This window comes from Phodopus roborovskii, unplaced genomic scaffold (genome assembly GCF_943737965.1).
Source record: "Phodopus roborovskii unplaced genomic scaffold, PHOROB, whole genome shotgun sequence".
Lineage (NCBI taxonomy): Eukaryota > Metazoa > Chordata > Mammalia > Rodentia > Cricetidae > Phodopus > Phodopus roborovskii.
The window spans coordinates 13,060,697-13,081,852 of NW_026126571.1; the positions used below are offsets into that span (position 1 = coordinate 13,060,697).

The 21,156-nt window shown below is 40.1% G+C and overlaps 1 protein-coding gene across 1 annotated transcript in view; it reads right to left on the reverse strand.

Moving 5' to 3' along the window:
- Positions 1 to 3,961: 3,961 nt before the first annotated feature.
- The window catches only part of Ndnf (neuron derived neurotrophic factor), a 33,711-nt gene continuing 16,516 nt past the window's right edge, over positions 3,962 to 21,156 (reverse strand). The window contains exons 2-4 of the mRNA XM_051203046.1: positions 13,208 to 13,396; positions 7,960 to 8,084; positions 3,962 to 6,127 (exon numbers count right to left, since the gene is read on the reverse strand). Coding sequence (XP_051059003.1) covers positions 4,734 to 6,127; positions 7,960 to 8,084; positions 13,208 to 13,395 — 1,707 coding nt within the window. The 5' untranslated portion in view covers position 13,396 and the 3' untranslated portion in view covers positions 3,962 to 4,733. The remainder of the gene's footprint in view (positions 6,128 to 7,959; positions 8,085 to 13,207; positions 13,397 to 21,156) is intronic.

The window sequence follows — 21,156 nt, forward strand, 5'->3', positions numbered from 1 at the left end:
AGGGTAGATCTGTAAGGTCATTCCAAATTTTGTGTACTAAGAATAGTTTTCAGAGGTTGGAAAGAAGGGTGTAAAGACAAATTAAACCAATCATGTCTATAACAAGTTTGGGCACTCCTAGGAAATGAAAAGTGTCTGTCAGTAGGATCCAATTCTAACAGAGGATGGTGATTTGGGTCAGCATCTCCAGTGTGAGTTGCATGTAGGACAGCATGCAAAATCTTAATAAGCCAGGCTGTATTACAACTTTGACTCTCTTCATCTCCTGGGCCTCTCAGAGTAGGAAATTAGATAAAACTGCCCTTCTTTCTGTATTCTACTCTTCGGTCTGCTCCTCCCTTGTGTACTTCCCATTTTCAAACCAACAGCAAAGACAGATATCACACTACTGTGTATTCGTCTGCCAGAGGCCTCTGGGTGAAAACAAATGGTTCATGTGCCCCAATGCCAGAAACCTACAAATCAGTGACAGCTGATATCTGCATGCAGTCGTCTTGGCTTAGTCCTCGGGAGAGCAGCTGAAGATAAGTCCCCAGTAGCTCTAATCTCTGTGACACACTATCAAAGTGGGAAAGGAAGCAACCAGAGCGAAGCTCCAGAAAAGCATTTTCAACTCAGCCACCAGGTTGTTCTGTGTCACTCTTAAGACAGCTGATCTGTAGAAGTAAATTGGGTAAACTGTTGTACACGTCCTAAAGTGAAGTCAGGGTTTAAGCCAAGTCCCGAGAAAGCATTAAGTTGGCAATGAGAGAGCCTGGGTTCCAGTCCTGGGGAGACCTCAGTTTCTGCATTGTAAAGTGGGCCGCCAGTGCTAGATGTTCTGTGGAAATGTTGGCGATGTGTTAAAGAACCTGGGTTGTTGTCCTGAGTTCATCTCAGTTTCCTCTGGTAACGTGGATGGCAGTGCTAGTGCTTCTATAGAAGTTAGTAAAGTGCTGGAAGGAACCCTAGATTAAACTATACCTAACCATGAAATTAGGAGTGAAAATGTTTGTGCGTGTGATCTCACCGAGTAGACCCACCCCCGCCCCACAGAAAGTAATTACGAAACATTACGTTATGGGGCTGGTGAGATGGCTCTGCGGTAAGAGCACTTGTTGCTCTTCCAAAGGACCCAAGTTCAATTCTCAAAATCCTCATGTCAGTTCAGAACCATCTGTAACTCCAATTCCAAGAGATTCAATGCCCTCTTCTGTCTTCTGCAGAAAGAAGGCACACACATGTACATAGAACACCCATACACATAAAATAAAATAATTTTTAAAACTTTGAAAGAAACATTAAGTGCTGCCCAAATTCTAAAATTCATCAGTTTTAACTGAGCTCTCATCACTTTAATTAACTATTCAGGACAAGGAAAACACAGTTACTTCAGATGTGTTTGGGGCAACAAAAATTAAGGATGTGCGTGTCTTTTTCAGTTTTAAACTTTGAATGCATGTTTAAAAATGAATCTAGGGGCTGGATAGATGGCTCAGTGGTTAAGAGCCTGGTATGCTCTTCCAGAGGGCCAAGGTTCAGCTCCTAATACCAGGCTCACAACCATCTGTACCTATAGTTCTAGGAGATTCAACACCTAATTATGGCTCCCACAGGTACCAGGTGCACACTTGGTGCATAGATATACATGAAGGCAAGACACTCATACATAAATAAATTAATCTAAACTATGATTACAAATTAACAAAAAATCTGTTAAGATTTTTTTATAGAGTCTTAATAATTTTAGACTTCAAAATCCAGGTTTTACCATTAATAAATAGACTACTGAACTTCCAGTCTTAGCTTCCTATATACAGACCTACATTAGAAATACTTTGTCTCTAGTTGAACAGGGGTGGATGGAGCATGCCTTTAATCCCAGCACTGGAGAGACAGAAGCAGATGGACCTCTGTGAGATTGAGGCTAGCCTGGTCTACAGAGTGAGTTTCAGGACAGCCAGAGCTACACAGTGAAACCTTGTCTTCTAAAACCAAACAGAAAAAAAAAATACTTTGTCTTCAATTTTTTCTTACAATCTTGAAGTGATCAGTTATAAATGATCACATATTCTTAAAAAAATTAGAAATGGTTGGTATGAAAAGACTACTCTTTAAATCTAACCCACAAATGACTCTTTTTTTAACCAAACACTGGTGATTTCTATTTGGAAAGGATTTTGAAGTCTATATAGTAAATCACTTAGCTGTTTCAATTATAAAACCGTGGGGGTGAGGGGTTGTTTGTTTTGTTCTATTCTGTATTGTTTTCTAGACAGTGGCTCACATTGTAGCTCTTGGTGGGCCTGGAACTCCTTAAATAGACCAGGCTGATCTCAAACTCACAGAGCTCTGCCTGCCTCTGTCCTCTGGGTGCTGGGATTAAAAGATGGCACCACCACACCGGAACAAAACTTTTTAATTTTTATTTCTCTTGGGTTTAATGCATTCTGTTCTTTCTCTGTCATTGCACCTGGAAGGTAAAGATAATGAGCTGAGTAGCTCAAAGCCCTCTCTTTTCACATCTGTCTACACACCACAGTGCTCATCTCCACCTCCGTATCTATTGTTCACTTGGAGATTAGCACTGGCCAGACTTTGTTTTCACGTTAGCAGGGTTAATGTAGTTAATGTGAACTGTTCTTTCTTTCTTGTCCCTGATCTACCTGGGTGCTATTGAGATATTAACACATGAGTACCATGGCATGATTGCCATGGATTCCCCTTTGCTATGAGCAGTAGAAGTTCCACAAGATCTGTTTCATTTTCCTTAGTTTAAAAGGCAAATGTTCCTAGGGCCATGATAGGATTTCTGTATTTGTTCAGAATATAAAGACTCCACCATCACAGAAAAGCTAACTTGGGTAGATCAACTCAGCTTGTCTCCTTGCTCATGGGTGTTAAGCATTACCCAAGAGCTCAGATCATCAAAGCTTCAGTAAAGCTGGTCCACTATAGTCCCAGTTAGGAGGCTGTTTTTCCCACGTTTATAACTAAATATATTTTCTCTGGGTATTAATTGTTAGTCTGTCCCTGTATGACAGTTGTCTAACTAAAGCATTGGGTGCATAATCTTTAGCTTTCAAAAGATTATCTCAGGTATCATTTGTGCCTTGTGTGGATGAACTTGTTTCACTGAAAAGTTACTGCTGAGGAGTTAGAGGGCCTGTCATAACTGTCATTGCCCTTAAAGAAAGCACAGTGCATGTCATAGGGACTATGAATAGCCCCATTTCAGCCACCGTGTTCCTATACGCTGTAGCAATGCTGCTGGCGCTGGACTCTCCCTAGCAAAGGCTGCATGCTGCAGAAAGCAAAGAAAGTAACAGCTGTACCTGTAGAACTTTAGGATTTAGAGTTGGACTTTTACAAAAGGCAACTTCTTCTGACAAAAGGAATCTAATAGTGACCTTGCATCCACGTCTGCTACCACCTCAACTTTGTAATTGGGAAACAGGGATGGTATGCAATAACAGATTCCCACGAAGTCAGATTGTTTTAGGGGATTAAAAATTACATGTATTTCTGAATCTTGGTCTTGTGGTCTCATGCTGTGTTGGGATTTATGAGTAAAATCTATAGAGGATAAAACTGCCCGTACGCGTTCCTGGTAGAGGCTGCAGATGTTATCTGCTAGACTTGTATCGCACACTTAAATTCCCTTTAAAGACAGACGAAAACTCAAAATTAAGAGCAGCAGTGTTGTAAGCAGCAGGTGCACTGGTTGTGTTCTGACTGACCAAAGTCCTAATCAATGTGTTCCCTGTTGCTTCAGCTAGTGGCTAAAGAGATTTGTAAACATTTAAGCAAATGGAAAATACCTATAACATCTCCAGTGTGTCACTTAAAATAAATGTTTAAAATGATTGCTTATCAGGCCGATAGTGTTTGGCTTGTCCCATTCTCAAACAGGTCTATTATGGTTCTTCGGATCCCACAAAGGCTGGCTTTCACTTGGTGCCCAAATCCAGATTTGAATATCTGTCTTTTGGTGCCAGTAAATATCAAGACAAGCAATATTCCTTCCTAGCTGCTAAATAAGACTAAATTTTGGTGCCAAGTTACAGAAAAGCACAGTTTTAGGAACAGATAAGAAACTGAATACACCACAGTACTGTTTGGGAAAATGAACAGTGTAATAATCTAATATTCTTAATTTTATGTACATGAATATAATGTATATCAACTTTTTACAAGAGATACATATAGTATTTAAACATTTTACTGAACAAATAAGAATTTACAACAACAATATTACTGCCTAGAGGGCAATGTGATCTTAGATTAGATCTATACTTTAACACAGAAAGAATTTAATAGCTTATAACAATAGAAACACCAACATTTGAAACAGAATTTATTAAATAATTTATATATATATATGTATATTTCCCCTAGCATCTATAGAGAGGAACTATTTGCATTTGTGAATGTGTGCAACAACTGGCATGGTTTTAAATTTTATGTAATAAAATAATTTAGAAGCAGTTCATGCAATGCTCAAAGCAAGGAGTGGTATACATCAAAGTACCCTCTTCCTTTGACATCAACCAGCATCAGACGGATAGACCCTAAGTACCACAGGTATGTGTGAGTACAAGTCTCCAGGTTATGCTATACAAACATCGATGTACACTTGTTGGTATCTTTCCTTTCAAGCACAGGTCACAACTTTGGTCCTTTGTCAGAGCAGTCAGTTTACAAAGTGACGCCCTATCACTCCTGGAGTTCTATACATCTTTCACTCAAGGTAACTAGCAGACCTTCCTTGTTTTCACAACTTTACTCTGATACTTCAAGGAGTGTCCCCCATGTCCTACAACATAAACATCCAGCAGGTAAGACTTGCCAGGCTGCAGATCTTTGATCGTCTCTGAGGTCACTGCTTTTTTCCGGTTTGGGCTGTGGAAATATTTGCAGAGGACTTTCTCTGACTTCTTCCTGGTGTCTGGTCCAAGGCACCGGTTTTGCTCTCTTCTCTTCTGGTCTTCACTGTAGTTGCCATCCACCTCCTTTCTGTAGATACAAAACTTTCTCCTTTCTTGGGTGCCTAGCCAAGCCACTGTGACGGAAGAGCAGGTGCGCAGCTTATCGAAGGCTTTGATTCTTGTGTCTTCTGGAAGAGAGGGGAAAGCCTGCTTATTGGGCTTGGTGGTGGCCAGTATCTTCAACATAGATGTTGCTTTCCTGTTGCCTCTCAGTCGAATGAGGTATTTCGCTTTGGGTTTTCCTCTCAGCTGGAAGTGCCGAACGCCTTCCACGTTCTGTGACAGAAGCAGCTTCCCATCTCGTTTCACTTGTACTTGAACAGCGTCCAGGCAAGAGTAAATAAAGAAGCTGGCTTTTTGGTGGGTGGAGACTGGAGCGAAGCGCAGAAACTTTGTTCCCCTCCTTTTAACAAACACATCCGTGACCCTCCCATCTTTCAGCTCCACTGTCTTCTGTTTTGCTTCCTCCTTGGTCTTGGCAAAAGTACCCACATAAGCCGTGCTCAGGTTGCTGTTGGTATTGACCATGAAGACATCAAAGTAGTACTGGGTGTCCGGCTTCAGGTCAGAGACTGTGAAAATGTTTTTATTTCCTATGCAGATTTTCTGAATGTCAACCTTGGGCCTCCAGTAGTCATGTCGCCCCACTTTGGGAGAAGGTTTTGCCAGGAAGCTGCGATCTTTACCCAAATTATCTGTTGGAAATCCAAAGTGGGCGAAGTCAAAAGGGCTGAAGTCCAAGCCAGGTTTGGGTGCCATCATGAAGGTATCATCTGCACTCATCTTTGTCTCCACTGCACAAAGGCTTTTGAAATTGTGCTCCTTGTTGATGACCACACAGTACTCGATGGGTTGTTTCAGCATAGAAGCCGTGGGGCTGGGCTTCCAGACCAAAGTGACGGTGGTACGTCCGAGAGAGGTCACATCGACTCTGGGGTCATATGGTAATTCGGGGTATGGCTGATCAGATTCTGGAGTGGTGGTGGCGTATACTTTGAAATGTGTGTCTTTCTCTGTCGAAAGAAGCTCCAGCTGATACAAGCCAGATGGTGAACTTGAAGACAGAAAATACTCTACGTCATTGCCTTTGTAGGAGAACAGCTCTGTGCCCTTCACGTCTGTCACCTGCTGCTTCTGCTGGTCAAGCGGTTCTGGGTCACCTGGAGAACAGGGAAGAAGCAAACACTGAGTGCTACTGTGGCTTGCCAACCTTAGATTGTGTTTTCTAACATCTTGTCTTCATGTCAAAGATATGACATAGCTCTAACAGACAATGGCAGCCACAGAAGCAAGAGGCGCCTAAGAAGGTCACTAATTTCTCACCACAGAGCCCTTTCCTACTCCTGTACTTCCATGGAGTCTTTCTTCTCACACATTTTTTTTTGAACAGTTGAGTGTTATTTTCATTGATTTCTCTCCATAATCTATTAAAATATATCCCCATACACATATGAAACTAGATAAGACTCCAGTTTTTGAAGGCTGTTCTTGCTTATGTCATAAAATAATACTATTGGTTTATCTTTTACTATCGTAAATGATGCCCACATGTGAGCAAGACTTTTCTTATTTGAAATTTACTTCTTTGGGACAAGATCCAGTTGGGGGAAAAGTTAGGTCAAAGACTAAAATTTTTAAACATTATTGATCTGATGCGAATCAAAATGACGAAACAAACATGTTCGATAGGAGATGTCATTCTGTAAATATGCTTCTCTTATTGGTTAATAAAGCACTGTTGGCCAATAGGAAAGCAAGATAGGCAGGACTAGGAGACAAGGAGGTTCCAGGAAGAGGTAGGAGGGGATTCAAAATGTAGGACTGAGAGAGAACAACTCTGGACCTCTCTCCAGGAAGATAAGACCACGTGGAAATACTTAGATTAATAGAAATGGGTCAATATTTAAGACAGAGCTAGCCAATAAGTAATGCTAGTAACAGACCAACAGCATTATATCTAATACAGCATCTCTGTGTGTGATTTGGGGCTGGCGTGGCTCTGGGACCAGGCCGGTGGGAAAACTTGCTCATAGCACATGTTGCTTGCAGATGGTCAGCCATTGTTCTACTTTCATGACTGTTAGTGGGACTGGGAAACCTCATTAAACACCATAAAGCTGCTTCAGGACCCGTGTTCAGAATTGGTTCCCAGGAGTAGTACAGAGGAAGGCTTAAAACTGAAGGGATTTTTTTTTTCCATTCAAAAAGTATACTTGGCTACCATGAACATCAATACCATGCAGATATAAGCAAAAATACCTGGAACCCGGAGGAACACTGGGTGATCAGAGTGAACTGTTTTCCAGCTTATTAACACAAATCAAAAGTGTGTAGACTGACTTATTCAATGATTGTGGGAAGAACAGAACTATTTAATCCATTAATGTCAGAGATCCTGTACTATGTCTTATTACTTCCCTTTGGGCTCTTCTGTAACTGCTGAAGTACTGTAACTCACAAACATCCCTCCCATAGGAGCAGCTGGCAGGCCCTTATCTTTAAGCTAATATGCCCTTAGAAGGAGCTACCGGTTTTTCACCCATTATCTGCTACTTGCTTCCCACCTTCTTAGATGACTAACCCTTTTCCCCTATGGACTTGCTTGTCCTCCTGCCTTTAAACATTGTTAAATGCCTCTTTACTTCTTTGCATGCACCTTTAGACCCCAGAAATGAGACATTCTTAACCTTGCCTGAGCCTCAAAGCCACCTATGGAGAGCTTTTTATACCCCACAACAATTAAGCCAGAAGGTCTGAGGCTGAATTCAAGGCACCTGGGGTTTCAGATGCTGCAGACAGGCTTGCAGATAGCAGACACAGAGGCCATCCAAACCGCTTACTCAGCACTCCCCTTCGCCTCTTATACTTTAACCAAGATCAATGCCGTGTCATGCCATTTTTCCCATTTCAGATTCCAGCTTCACATGTCCAACAGGGCTGAGTCCCTTCCTTCTTTTCAGAGCTCTGGGGCTATGTGGACCCTAACCCTTACCTGATCCATCTGCACTCGCCTCCTCAGGCAGCTCCTGGAGGCTGAGCTTCCACTCCAAAGGGGCATCACAGGGCGTCACCGTGACAGACAATGGGGTGTTGTCTTCCTCAACCATGAAGAAGTACCTAGGTGGAAGTTAAGACACCATGATGAATCTAATAATGACCATTGAGACTGACCCGAAAAGCCACTCGGTTTTCATTTTTTAGTCGTTTAACACATTTCAGAGAAAATATAAAACTATGAAAGTCGAATTGTTCAAAGTCCAACCAAACTGAGCACCAACAAATACAAGGGAGGTAATAAAAAGATATCCAACCAAGTGTTTCTGAGTTGAAGATGAACGCTTGTCCGTCAGTAGGCATTCCCACCATAAAATAAGTCAAGCACTAAGCATTCCCTGTGTGCTCTACAGCACTGAGCTTTGGCAAGTGTTCCTTATCTTAATGGTACTCTGACATGTCGCCCACTGTGTCAAAAGTTTCCAACATCATTGTTCTAAAATGTACCCTTGGTCTCTGGCAAGATAACAAAGTGTGTGTGTTTATTATTTACTTATTAGTAAAACATCCTGGTGAATTAAGTACATTAACACTATTAAAACGGAATTTAAAAAAAAATCGAAAGAGCTTGCTCTGTCTTTTACCTCATCAACTTTATTTATGATACCTCAGGAGACACTTTATGAAGAATAAAAATGTCATTAACCTATAAAAATGAAGCATATTCTAACTCCAAATTGCCTTCACATTTCTGCTTAACTAGCTTTCAAAGGCTGCAAATGAGGAAAACTGGTGTCAGTGCTGGCTAGCTCAGAGGTGTCCACTGTATCTACAGCAAAGGAGGTGGTGGGCTTCACTTTCTGTATGCTGTATCATCAGCTCAGCATCCCTCACACCATTCTTCACACATACCCCACCAACACATGCCACACTGACCACAGTACCCCACCCTGCTGACTGTGCTCACCTCCCAAGCATCTAATCCCTCTAGTAAACCTGGGATGTCCCTTTCCTATCTCTTTATGCTCCGATATCAGCTCACCCGGATTCCTGGCTGTACCTCTTGTGAGTTAATAACTCTCAGGTTTAAATCCTCAGCCTGAACTCTTTCCATCTTTAAACTTGGCATTTCAAACTTGAGATATCTAATCCCAAATTCCTGCAGCCCATCGTTTTTAGTAGATGACAATTCCAAACTTCCGGTCATTCTGAACATTTTGTAGCTGCCCTTGACCTTTTTTTTTTTTTTTTTTTTTTTTTTTTCCTACTTCACATACACTGCATCAGAATTTTCTTACTTTGCCTTTGAAATACATGCAGATGCTACTGGTTTGTCCTGGTTTATCCAAGTCTTCATTCCCTCTCGCCTGAGCCTTGCTGTGGCCTCCTGACTAGACTCCCTGTTTTCACACTGGAGCCCTTTGGTTTTGCAAACCTTAAACAATGGACACCCAACCCCTGCTCAAAACCCTCTGAGATCTATGCACTTCAGAGTAAGAGCTGCAGTATCCCACACATCTCTGTCCCTTAGTGCTCAACCCCAGCTGAATCTACTCTCCATTGCTTCACTTAGAGCTCTGTGGTGCATGTATGCCAGCTCCTGCTGGGGCCTCTGCAAGCCTGCTATTCCAGGGAAGGGAGCACTCCCCTAGACAGAGTACTCCTCTAGACAGAGCACTCCCCTAGACAGAGCACTCATCTAGATAGAAAACTGCTCTAGACAGAGCACTCCCCTAGACAGAGCACTCATCTAGATAGAAAACTACACAGAGCACTACACAGAGCACTCGCCTAGACAAGGGCCTGGGAGGATTTAGCTGCTCCTTCAGCTCTCTACTCCAACACTATTAGGGATCCATTTGGATTCCATATGTAAAATATGTCCTTGCTAATGAATGTCTCTTTCATTTTATTGTTATTTATTGGCACCTAACATATTGCATGTTTCACTTATTCCTTTTAAATTTTCTGTCTCCCTCAACTAGTCTGACAGCCACAAGAATACAGCCATTTGTTTCACTGGTATGCATTCAGATACTGAAATAATTCAAAATATTTGTTGAATGAATTAAATAATTGTGATGTCCACTTCTAAATCACTTCACTATTTCCAAATTTTTTTTTTCATTGAAACAGGAGTAATCTCTATAAAACATCTTGTTCAGCATTTCTAGAACTACTAGACACTGGGCCACCAGAATGAAAACAAACCTTTTCCAGATTTTATCAAAAGCTGTAAATGAAGTTTGTAGAATCTCTTTTTCTCGCAGGCTACTTCCCAAGTACCATAACTCACAAGCATCCTTCACTCAAGAGCAGTTGTCAGCCTTTATACTTAAGCTAAGGTACCCCTTTCAGAAGGAGCCACAGGATCATCCTCATGGCCCTGTACATACCTTGCATTTTATTATATAAAATACACATTTTCCCCCAGCTTTGAGCCCCTTCACAGCTTTATATTTTAGCACTGAGTTAAGTGTTTAACTAATCTCATGGGCAAGTGTCCTTACCAAGCTCTGTTTCTGTCTCCATCTCTTTGGCGTTTTGCATTATAACCACACTGAACTTACATAGTCTTCCAAATGCTTCCTATTCCTGGGTCTTTGAAATGAGTTATTGACAGCCCCACCTCTCTGCCTTACTCATGTTTAAATCCTGTTTCTTCGGAAATGTCGTTTCTCACTCATTCTAAAAGAGGCTTGCATATAGTTTCTCAGGGCCTGTGCTGCCCACACCTCACACTAACAGGAATTTGTGACTACATGTATTTGTGTGATTTCTTGACTTCATATTCCACCAGGCCAACTTAGGGCCCATCTTCCATGTCACCATATGCCCTATGCTTAACATGCTAGTACAAATTTCTGCATAGAGCAAGCACTTGTTGGATGAAAGAACTGCTAAGCCAATGAGCAGAACTTAAAGACAGCAATCTCATTAGTCTAGCCTGAGGATGTTACATCTAGAATCTGTTTCTATTTAAATACATAGAATCTGAATATAAATAGAAGTTCTTCTCCATACTATTCAAAGATGAATTGGGAAATGGCAAGTGATATGGGGTGGACAGGACGGACTGAGAAGTGTATTAAGCAAATGCAACGCCTTAAAGATAATACTAGACAGCCATCTAAAATGACAATGAGACGATTCAACTGTTTACAGTGTAAACTCTGATGTACCATGGCTATGATGTGTGTCAGCACATTTGACATTTAATTCTGCCTACTTTCTGAAAACAAGTTTGGTTTTTGCTATTTTTAGTGTTTGATCTTTTAGCAGGGATGACACTAATCTGAGCCTACCATATCACAAAGAAAGAGACAAAACATCAAATGGTGTCTGGATTTTGCAGCTTCTTTCTTGGATTTTTATTTGAGCAGCACAAGATAGCAATGCCATAACCAGTCTATATTCTCTTATGTAAGCAACTGTGTGTCAGCAACTTGATGACAGACCATGGCCAACTATTAACAAACAAAGGGTTGCCTGCATCCCTCAAGGTGGCCATTGGGAATGGACAGTAACAGGACACCTCAAGGTGACACTTTCATCTGAAAGCTTGCAAGTTAGTGGTGAGAATGGGAACTCACTGAACAATATAGCATGCATTTGTTGTTAAGGACTCCTGGAGCACTTGTAGAACAGAGGGTTGATAGGAAGTGACAGATGGAGCATGATCTGTATGTTTGGATTTGCACTGCCAAGTGAGGCTGGAGGAGATGAAATGGCCAAGAAAGCATGGGTGAGGATGCACACTACAAACCACCACCTTTGCAATTTATATGTAAACATGAGAACAACTTATACATTTAATGTCTTTCCTACTCCTACAGACAAATCTTATGAGACATTTAATTCCAGGTAGAATATCAGCAATGGTGGTGTGTACTTGACACGGTTTATTCCAAACTCTAAAATTACATTTCTTCTTGGAGCTACAACAAACATTTCACTCAGCTGTAAATACAAATGGCCATCAAAATTTGGGTTTGAAGTGAATACAAAAATAAGAAATTAATAAATGAGAGAAAGAAGAGCAGAAGAAAGATGTCCTGACAGTCATGTAATGTCATGTAATAAAAACGTGTTTTAAGAAAAATGTCATTTTAATACCACCCTTAGAATTATGACTTATTAAATTTTCAGAAGATCAAAGGACAAGCCATTTACTTGTTTAAATGACATGACTATATAATTGGAAGCTGTATTTAAAGCATACTAAAAGAGAACAGAACCCAAGTATATTTGGGAATTGGAAATTATACCTGTAGAAAAATTTTTGCTTTAGCCTCATTAGCTAAAATATTTCAAGGACAAAAAAATGTGAATTTTGCTCAATGACAATTCCATTGTTAAGGGTCCCTCTGAAGTCATGCATGGCTTTGTGTATCTTTTCCTATCCTCACAGACTGAGCCTTGGTGTGGACCATGGCAGCACATTCCTCCATGTATTATGCATTTCCTCTTATGTTTTCAGTCTCACGAATACTACTCAACAGCTTATAATTATTTACACTTTGAGGCAGTTCTCAATCTATTGCATTCCTTCAAACAAGTTAGTTTACTCCAGTAATTCGAAACAATGCCTACTTCACCTCAAAAAACTGATCATCTGTGCTCATTTCAACTGACCAGAGGGTGAAATGATGGGGCCTTTTAATAGAAGGGGTTTGGAGTACCATTCTCCCTCTATGATTGAAAACATTATGTGAAGATCCTTTACAACTTAGCGTTTGCAAAGTGGGTTAGAGGTATGGAACAACTCTATGTCTTGGAACACCAACTCATCGCAAGCTAAAAGGGCAAACTGTTTTTGTAAAACTTCAAAAGCTTAACAGTGAATGGCAGGAGATTTAAAGCATGGCAGTTTGATAACTTCCAACATAATAGTTGTGGTATATAATTTATATGATATGTGGGTTTAACTTTCAAAGATGGGCATATCTGGAAACACTATGGAAGCCCAGTTGTTTAAACTGGAGTGAAAGAAATGATTACTATCTGTTTTCTACTATTTGATTCTCTCGGCACTTCATTCTATCTCTTAGTAGTATCCTTCCTCAAATAGAAACGCTTGAATAACCATATATGTTTAAGTAATTTCATTTTAATCCCACATAATCATACATAGTACTGTTCACAGGTTGACTTTCAAAACCCCATCTGGAAGGTCACTGCCTTCTTCTATGGAGCTTTTTTTTTAATGGACATTGATCTACAAGCACTGTAAGGGCAATCGATACCTTCTAGGTGTATCTTTAAAGAGGTAACTGCTGATTTCAGCTCCATCTGGAATCACAGATGAATCATGGAAAAATGCCTTATCCCGGATCTGCATCTGAAAAAGCTCCTCATCTCGGGTGGGCAGCTTTTGTGTCCTCGAGGTGAGCGGTAACAGGAGCCACAGCAGACAGCAGGGGAACAGCACCATCCTGGGCACAAGAGACAAGGGCTCTGGTTAGTTCTGCAGGCAGACACTGGGTCGGGTATGTGTGTGTGTGGGCGGGGGGGGGGAGAACTTCCCGAAGGGATTTAGACAGAATCGCTGACATAGCACGCGTCTTTGATATGTACACACCATTTTGACACGATTCTCCCATGTTTCATTTTTTTTCCTTCGAACTATTTCATGATATTGAGAATAGGTTCACCAGAATCTCAGACATTAAAAAAATATTTGGAAATGAAAGGACTTTTGATTCATTAACTCCCTGGATCCTAAGAAAGCAAATTAGAACTTCACTATGACAGAAGCCAATATTATCCTTACTAAGGAAATCCTGTCAGTGTCTGGAAACGTGTAGGACCACCAAGCATCAAATTGTACAAAATGTACACCCAAGGTTGGCCAGTCATAGTCACTAACATGTTTCAACTTCCAGCCTAAATCATAGAGACCCAGAGGAAGGTGGAAATACTTTACACATTTTTTTAAAAATCCTTGCTCAAATGTTGACTCAGAACTTTGTATAATATATTACTTATAATACTAGAGTTTCATAAATTAGTTTTTTAAGGATTGAAATGCTTAACTCCATCATTTGTAAAACAATTTGTTCAAAGTTATAAAGTGAGTTATTATGTTGATGTCTAATTGTTACAATTAACAAAAGTACATTTGCATACAAATTTGCATAACAGAAATTAGACCTCAGATCCCAGCCGTAGAACAAGCCACAGGTCCCAGTACACTGTCTTCCTCATGACTCTGTTTTCTGTAGGATGGCCTAGATAGGCACCAGGTTGACATGTTAAGTGAGGTTTTATTTCTCTGACGAACTGTTCTACTTTTTATCTTATAAAATTTTGTAAAGAATTATTTCCCAGGAATTCAAGTATTAGAAAAATACAATGGTTTTACACTTTTGTACTTTCCATAGTGAGAAAGTTAAATACTAATTTCTGTAATAATTTGAATTTGAGTGGATTATTTTTTTTTAAAAAAAGCTATTATTATAAACCTGACTATTTGGTCTCAGCTTTAAAACATAGTTTGACTTTAATTTTGTTTTTTGGGGGAGGGTATCATCAAAAAGAGAGATGGTTCAATGGTTAATAGTGCTTACCGCTCTTCTAGAAAAGCCAAGTTTTGTTCCCAGCACCACATAAGGCAACTCATAATAGCCTGTAACTCCAGTCCCAGGGAATCCAATCCAAAGCAATTGCCTTTTCTAGTCTTCTAGAATACCCACATGTATGTGGAATTCACTTGTACACACACAAAAAAATTTAAGTTTTAGATATCTAAAAGTGTTTTTTGAAAGCAATAAACTTTTTAATGGTGGTATGAGTAGCTCTTCACAATCATTGTGCTCAAAAGTTCATTTAAATTTCTAAATTTTGTCTTCTTTTGTATGTATTTTCCCCACTCAAAATATCTGCAGTGATGGAGTTACTGTTTGCAAATCTCATTTTGCTGACCGCCTTACTATATTTAGCAAACATTATGAAAGTTATAGCTACACCGGGTTACGACATTGGTCAGAATCTTTATACAGTATGAAGTAGGTGCTCTTATCATGCAAAAGGAACCTCAGTTGCATTGCTAGAGAGGGCATCCAATTGCAAGTAGAATCAGCTGCAGCACCTAAACTTTGCAGTATCTCTCAAGAAACCTGTGGGTTTTCATCTTCCATCCCTACTTAGTTGCACTGAAATTGAAAGAAAATTTGACAGATAACTGAGAAGGCTAGCATTTAGTTTTTGCCTTTTACTAGATGTTTGATTTTAGGCAATTCAAATGAACATTCTGAAAGTCAGTTTTCTTAGAGGACTGTGCTAGATAACCCCTGGGGAGCCAGTTAGTGGGCTTTAAACTCAGCACCTGGACCAGCTTGCCCTTAGACAATCAGCAGGCTGTCTGGGAGGTCATTAAAAGGTCTTTCTCTCAAATAATTGGGTGCCTGTCAATGAGAACTAGAAAGGACAGTGATGTCTAAGAGTAAGCTCATGTGAGATTCTAATAGAAGTCTACAAGAGTTATCTGAGCGAACCGAGGTTAAGACTCAAGTAACTTGTAATTGGTGAGGTTTTTGTTTTGTTTTATTTTGTTTTGCTTGTTTGTTTGTATCAATGATAGGTTTCTCTGCTGATGCAGTTAGCCAGATCAAGCTGAATTGAAAAGTAAAAGAACAAGTTTGTTTAAGCAAAACAACTCCTGGGTGAGTTCTCCAGTCCCAAAGATTGAGGGAGGAGAAAGTCTCATACCAATACTAAGGCAAGGAGCTTCTATGGCCTATAGATGAGAGGTGATGACATGTACACCTCAGGCTGGGTTTGTGTCCAAGAATGGTCAAAAACTGCACTCTGAGGGGTGGAGGCAGGGAGCTTTGGCTGCGGGCAACTTCAGGAGAGGGACGATTCCAGCTGCCAAGAATAGAGCTGGGATTTTTGGTGCCTTTTCTTTGTTGAAGACTACTCTCTGAGAGGGCGGGTTTGGAGAGAGAGGGAGGGAGAGAGAGAGAAGGAGAGAGAGAGAGAGAGAGAGAGAGAGAGAGAGAGGGAGGAAGGGAGGGAGAGAGAAATGAAGCTTCTCAGACCATGTGTAAGTCAACTAGAGGTTCCAACCAAACAACTTCACCCCACCAAACAAGGACATGGTGGGCTGAGCTCGATAGGTGCCTCGTCTTCCTCACTGCTGCCTGAGGTGAGTGGAGTGAAAGATCCGTATAGCATTTGATGTTTGCTCAGCGTGCAGTAAAACGTGCTTAGGAAGACTTGCTATTTTAACCAAATGAAACATATTTGGTCATGCCTCTTGGGGTAGTATTGTTCCCAGACTTTACGTCCTGAGAGGAGATGCCAGACAGTTAAGTTTCTTCAGAATGATTGGAATTTGGCCACTCTGGGGCAGCACACTTCAGTAGGCTCCTTGTCTGTCCATAAAGCTGTCTGTCAACTTTACCGTTCCACTTGGTGACTCAACCCCACCAGGCCAACCAATGCCTTGGAGTATTTGGGATAGCCCCAGGTGGAGAAAACTGGTAACACTGTGACTCTCAGGAATAGCCCAAAGGTGAATTTATATGATAAATTGGTAATTTTGCACCTGAAGTAAAGTTCATTTTGTGGAATTTCTGATGTGTGAAATCATGCTGGGCCTCAAAAATCCTATACTTTTGGAGCATTTCAGAGTTTTTATTTTTGGTTAAGAGATGCTCGCTTGTCAGCTGAACATTCTTGGAAGATAAAGCCTTGGTATACAAAAGTGAGACTTATCACTGCACATTGTCAAAGATGAGGATTCCCTAAACTTGTCTTCCTCTTTTAATTATCTTGTGGGGATTAGGGATCAGGAAGCCACCTGAAGAAAATGGCACTGTAGCTGAGGGATGTAGTCTCTCTGACCCAGGCTCTCACACCTTCTTTAGGCACTCACAAAACTATGCAAAACTAATTATTAACTTGACTATTATAGACTCCAGCTAAGAGAGAATAGACTTGATGTTTTAAAATTTAAAAAGTGGACTCTTCTAGATCTTAGGATACATGTGTTGAATTATTTTACCTCACAGACTCTTTGCTGTACCATGAACACCTTTACATCGTTTCTTCTGTATGTAAGTTGGTGTCCTTTATCCAACTTGCAGCTAGACTCGGCTTTTGTTTTATTTATCAAAACATCATATTTCTTCAAGTAAAATCCAATCAGATACACTTTTGTTTCTCACAACCATCATAACTGTCGTGCCAATTATGATGAACAAGGCAGTTTTTTTTTTTCAGAAAAGTGTTTAAAATTTGCATAACCTCAAAACACAGGAATTTATTATATCACACTATAGTGCAACATTTGAAACATATTTTTATTTTGTGTGGGAGAGTATATACATGTGCCACTGTGTATACTCAAATGGCAAAGGTAAGAAGATAATTTGGGGAGTAGGTTTTCTCTTTGAACCAGTTCTGTTCTAGTGATTGAACTAGGTTGTCAGGATGACCATTCAACATTTTAACAGATTATACTGAAGGTTTATTTTTAACAAAGTGTGTTTTGAGAAAGCAGCAAGAGTAATTAAGCATTACTTTGCAAGCACAATATGTAGATTTTTTTCCATTCATCTTTATACTCACTGATCAAAATAGATTTATTCAGAGATTGTTTAAATGGGGGTCTTAAAGTTTTATAGTTTCTTTAACTCATGTGTCTCTCTAAAGTATTCGTTCTAAGAATTAGCTACTTCAAAGACTTTTAAATTAGCCTACAGAACTACAGAATAATAGACCTCGTTTCCATGTTTTGACTCCTAGGTATCATTAGTTCTTGTGATCATTCCAGGCCTCCCCCTTCTCTTCTCCCATCCTCCTGGCCCCTTCCTTCCTCCCAATAGTCCTGATTTCATAGCACATGTGAGGAATTTGCCGCTTTAAATGAGCAACTGGAAATGCACTCCTATTTAGAGAAAGCCTCCCTAAGCCAGCCTCCAAGAACAGACTTCTAAAATTACAAAAGTGCCCTCTAATGTTGTGACTCCTCATGTTTCTTCGTTACCTCTCCATGTCTGTGGCTTATCTGGATTTAAAGTTTGAATGCAGTAACACTAGACAGGCCAGGCATGGTGACTTCTTCCCTCCCGGTAACCCTAACACTGGCAAGTGGAACAGATAGAAGCGGCAGGATCAGGAGTTCAAGGTCATCCTCTGCTACATAAGAGGGTTATGGTTAGCCCAAACCACAACAAAAACTTTGCCTCGAAGAAACAAAAACAGCATCCCTCTCTTCTCCCAAATAAAACGAATCGAGCCCCAAAGCAACAATAATTACAAGCCCACTAGTCAGAATTTCACGTTCAGAATGACTGCTAACAAGGCCACCTGGTGGATGATGTGGGGAAATGTGTCTGTGTAAGAAGAAACACTGTTACCTTTCCACCAGAGTGTAGCTCAATCAGATGTAAAACACCGCCAAGATGGCACTACATCTACGTTATAAACTTATGCAAATGAAATGCAAATACGTTGCACTAGGGAAGTGGATCAGCAAGGCTGTATGGACTATTCACAATCCAGGAAAAACTTCCTGCTGCTATCCTAAATACCTTACTTAGGTCACTGTCACGGTTTGGGCTGGAAATTTCTGGTGCCTGGAACATAGAGATGCTGATGAATCCCTGACACTGTTCCTGTTAGTGAAAGCCTTTCTTAAGTAGCACCCACCTTCCAGTGGAGATGGAAGAGAGAAGAGTATAGATGCCTGGATGTCCCAAAGTCCTTGTAATTACAGGTTACTGACACAGAGCTCCCTGCTTCCAAGGTGACTCCAGCTTGTGTCAAAGTGGCTAAAAACTAACCAGCAGACCTACTGCTAGTTATCTTATCATTGGGAGTAATTCGTAAGTCTGATAATTGAAAACTATCTGACTTGTGATAACGCCTGACCAAAAGTTTCTCCCTAAAGGGCAGCATGATGTAAATTGAAGACACCGACCTTCTTCAGCCATGAAGACCATGAAGACTCTTCCAAACAGCCACCAATAGCTCTCTTCAGTGGTATTACTAAAATCAATGCAAACTCATTCAACCTCCCATCACCAGTAATCAAGGTTCTTAATATCTGCGAAGAAACCTATGAACTTATTTGTAAAGCGTGGCATCAGGTGATGATCGCCATCCCATGTTATAAAACATAAGATCTAATTCATAGGTATAAATATGCTACACAAAGGATACAATTTTAAAATAACCACATCAAGATTCACTTTATACTACTTGAAATAAATTTACAGAGACCCCCAAGTCCCATAAAAGGATGACTACTCTGACTGACTTGAAGCAGATGCATCTGGAATAAATGAAATTTAATGTTTAATTACAGAGAGTAGAAACTGCATGATTATAATTGAGTAAGGATAATTTCAAGGAATGGTATGCCACAAAGGTTTCTGTTATTTTCTTTTCCTGCAAATATTTAGTCTTTTAAACTTCTATTATTAAACTTGAAGGTATTTGTTTTTATTTGCATCATCTAAGCACATGTGATAAATATATTTAAGCACTTGACTTAGCTGTAAAGGAAAATGTGGTGTTTGTCTAAGGAAGGTTCGTTGTATCTTCACTAACCTGCTGGCAGCCAGCACAGTATCCTAGAATGCCAAAACTTGTCCCTTGGATACAAGAGTCCCTTCAAGCCAGGAATGCAACAATAAGAGTTAAATTTCTAGAAGTGGCTCAATTTTGTTGTCTTTTCAAACAAGAAGAAAGTTGACTGAAGTTAGTTGATTGTTTGCAAAAATCCAAAAATATCCCCTGCTTTGGTTGAAGATTCAAGAAGAAAAAGGTGCCTTGTAGTTCGGAATTTCCTTATGTAAAGAGGAAGGGGCTGCAGCAGGAGGATCCTGATGTGTCCCATGGTGCGTTCTCAGCAGATGAGAATGCTACTCCCTTGCAAAGACATGTCCTTGTGTTCATAGAATCTGCTGTCACTTCATAGTACCATAATTATGAAGGGCTTTAGAGCTCATCATACCAGTGATTTCAACCTCCTCGAGCACTTCCCTCAATGACTGCCAACTTCATTCTGAAGGGAAATTGAATTAATATGAAAATGCAATGTAAAATTAAAAGCTGCCAAAGATTCAAATAAAATTTCCATTCTGTCATCCATCTGCTCTGATTCCCCCTGGTGCACAGTTCATGGCAGGGCCAAAGTCAAGGGCGTTCTAATTTTAAATGGCCAAGTGTCCAGAATCAGAACTAAATTAAAGAAGAGCATGTTTTAAAGGAAGTAATTCTGTCTTCTCACTATTATTAAGGCCAAGAAAAGCACAATGATCAACAGAAATGGCCAAAATAAATGCACCATAAATAGCTATAGTCTTTGATCTGGGGAACAAGATCTAGTTCATCAAAGGAAAGAAGGTTTGAAATGCAGAGGATGGGTGAATACAAGACATGATAAAGTGCAAAAGCAATGTGTAGGATAATAAAAAGTAAAGCTGGGACAAAACAGTGAATGCTTTTTCCCTATCAAAATGTCCTCTGATATTTGCAACTGACTGAGATAGCTGGTAGAATTCCCACCATCTTTAGGCAGCTAATGATTCCTAGAGAGAAAAGAGCCCTAGGGGAGGGGAAAATGCTTGGTTGCTTTTCTTTATTTTGTTGGATAACTGAGCCATTTTTTCCTGTTGATCTGCAATAAAATGAAAGTGGATTCCTGTGCAATGTTCCCAAGGCAGACCACTGCTGCACATCTCATTCTCTGCAGAGATGTAACAGCAGTTAGCTCCAGCACATATCAGCAGAGAAGGGGAGACAGCAAATGTCTCAGTTGCCAATGACTGTGTTCTGCAGTCTGCACACACCCTCAAATTTGACTGTATAGTTATTTTAGCTGATATGTCAACTTACCAAAAATTAAATCAGATGAAAAGGCTAATAAAATATTAGCCAAATTACTAATAAATGGCTTGCCAATTGCTAACTTAGTAACCAAACTGAGTTGGGTGATGGAGGGACTCAACAACAATTACAAAATATCCTACAAAATCTACTTCTTTTAAAGACATATTGCATCAATATTTTCACTCATTTTTTTTTAAATTCAAAGTCTTTGTAATGATTGTTTGCCATACCTCAAGTATTCATTTGAGGACATACCATAAAGTGCATATTTTAGGCAGAATGATAGATAGCATACAAATATAAACAAGAAAATAATAGTGGCTACCATCTGTTGCTTTGCAGAAGACTA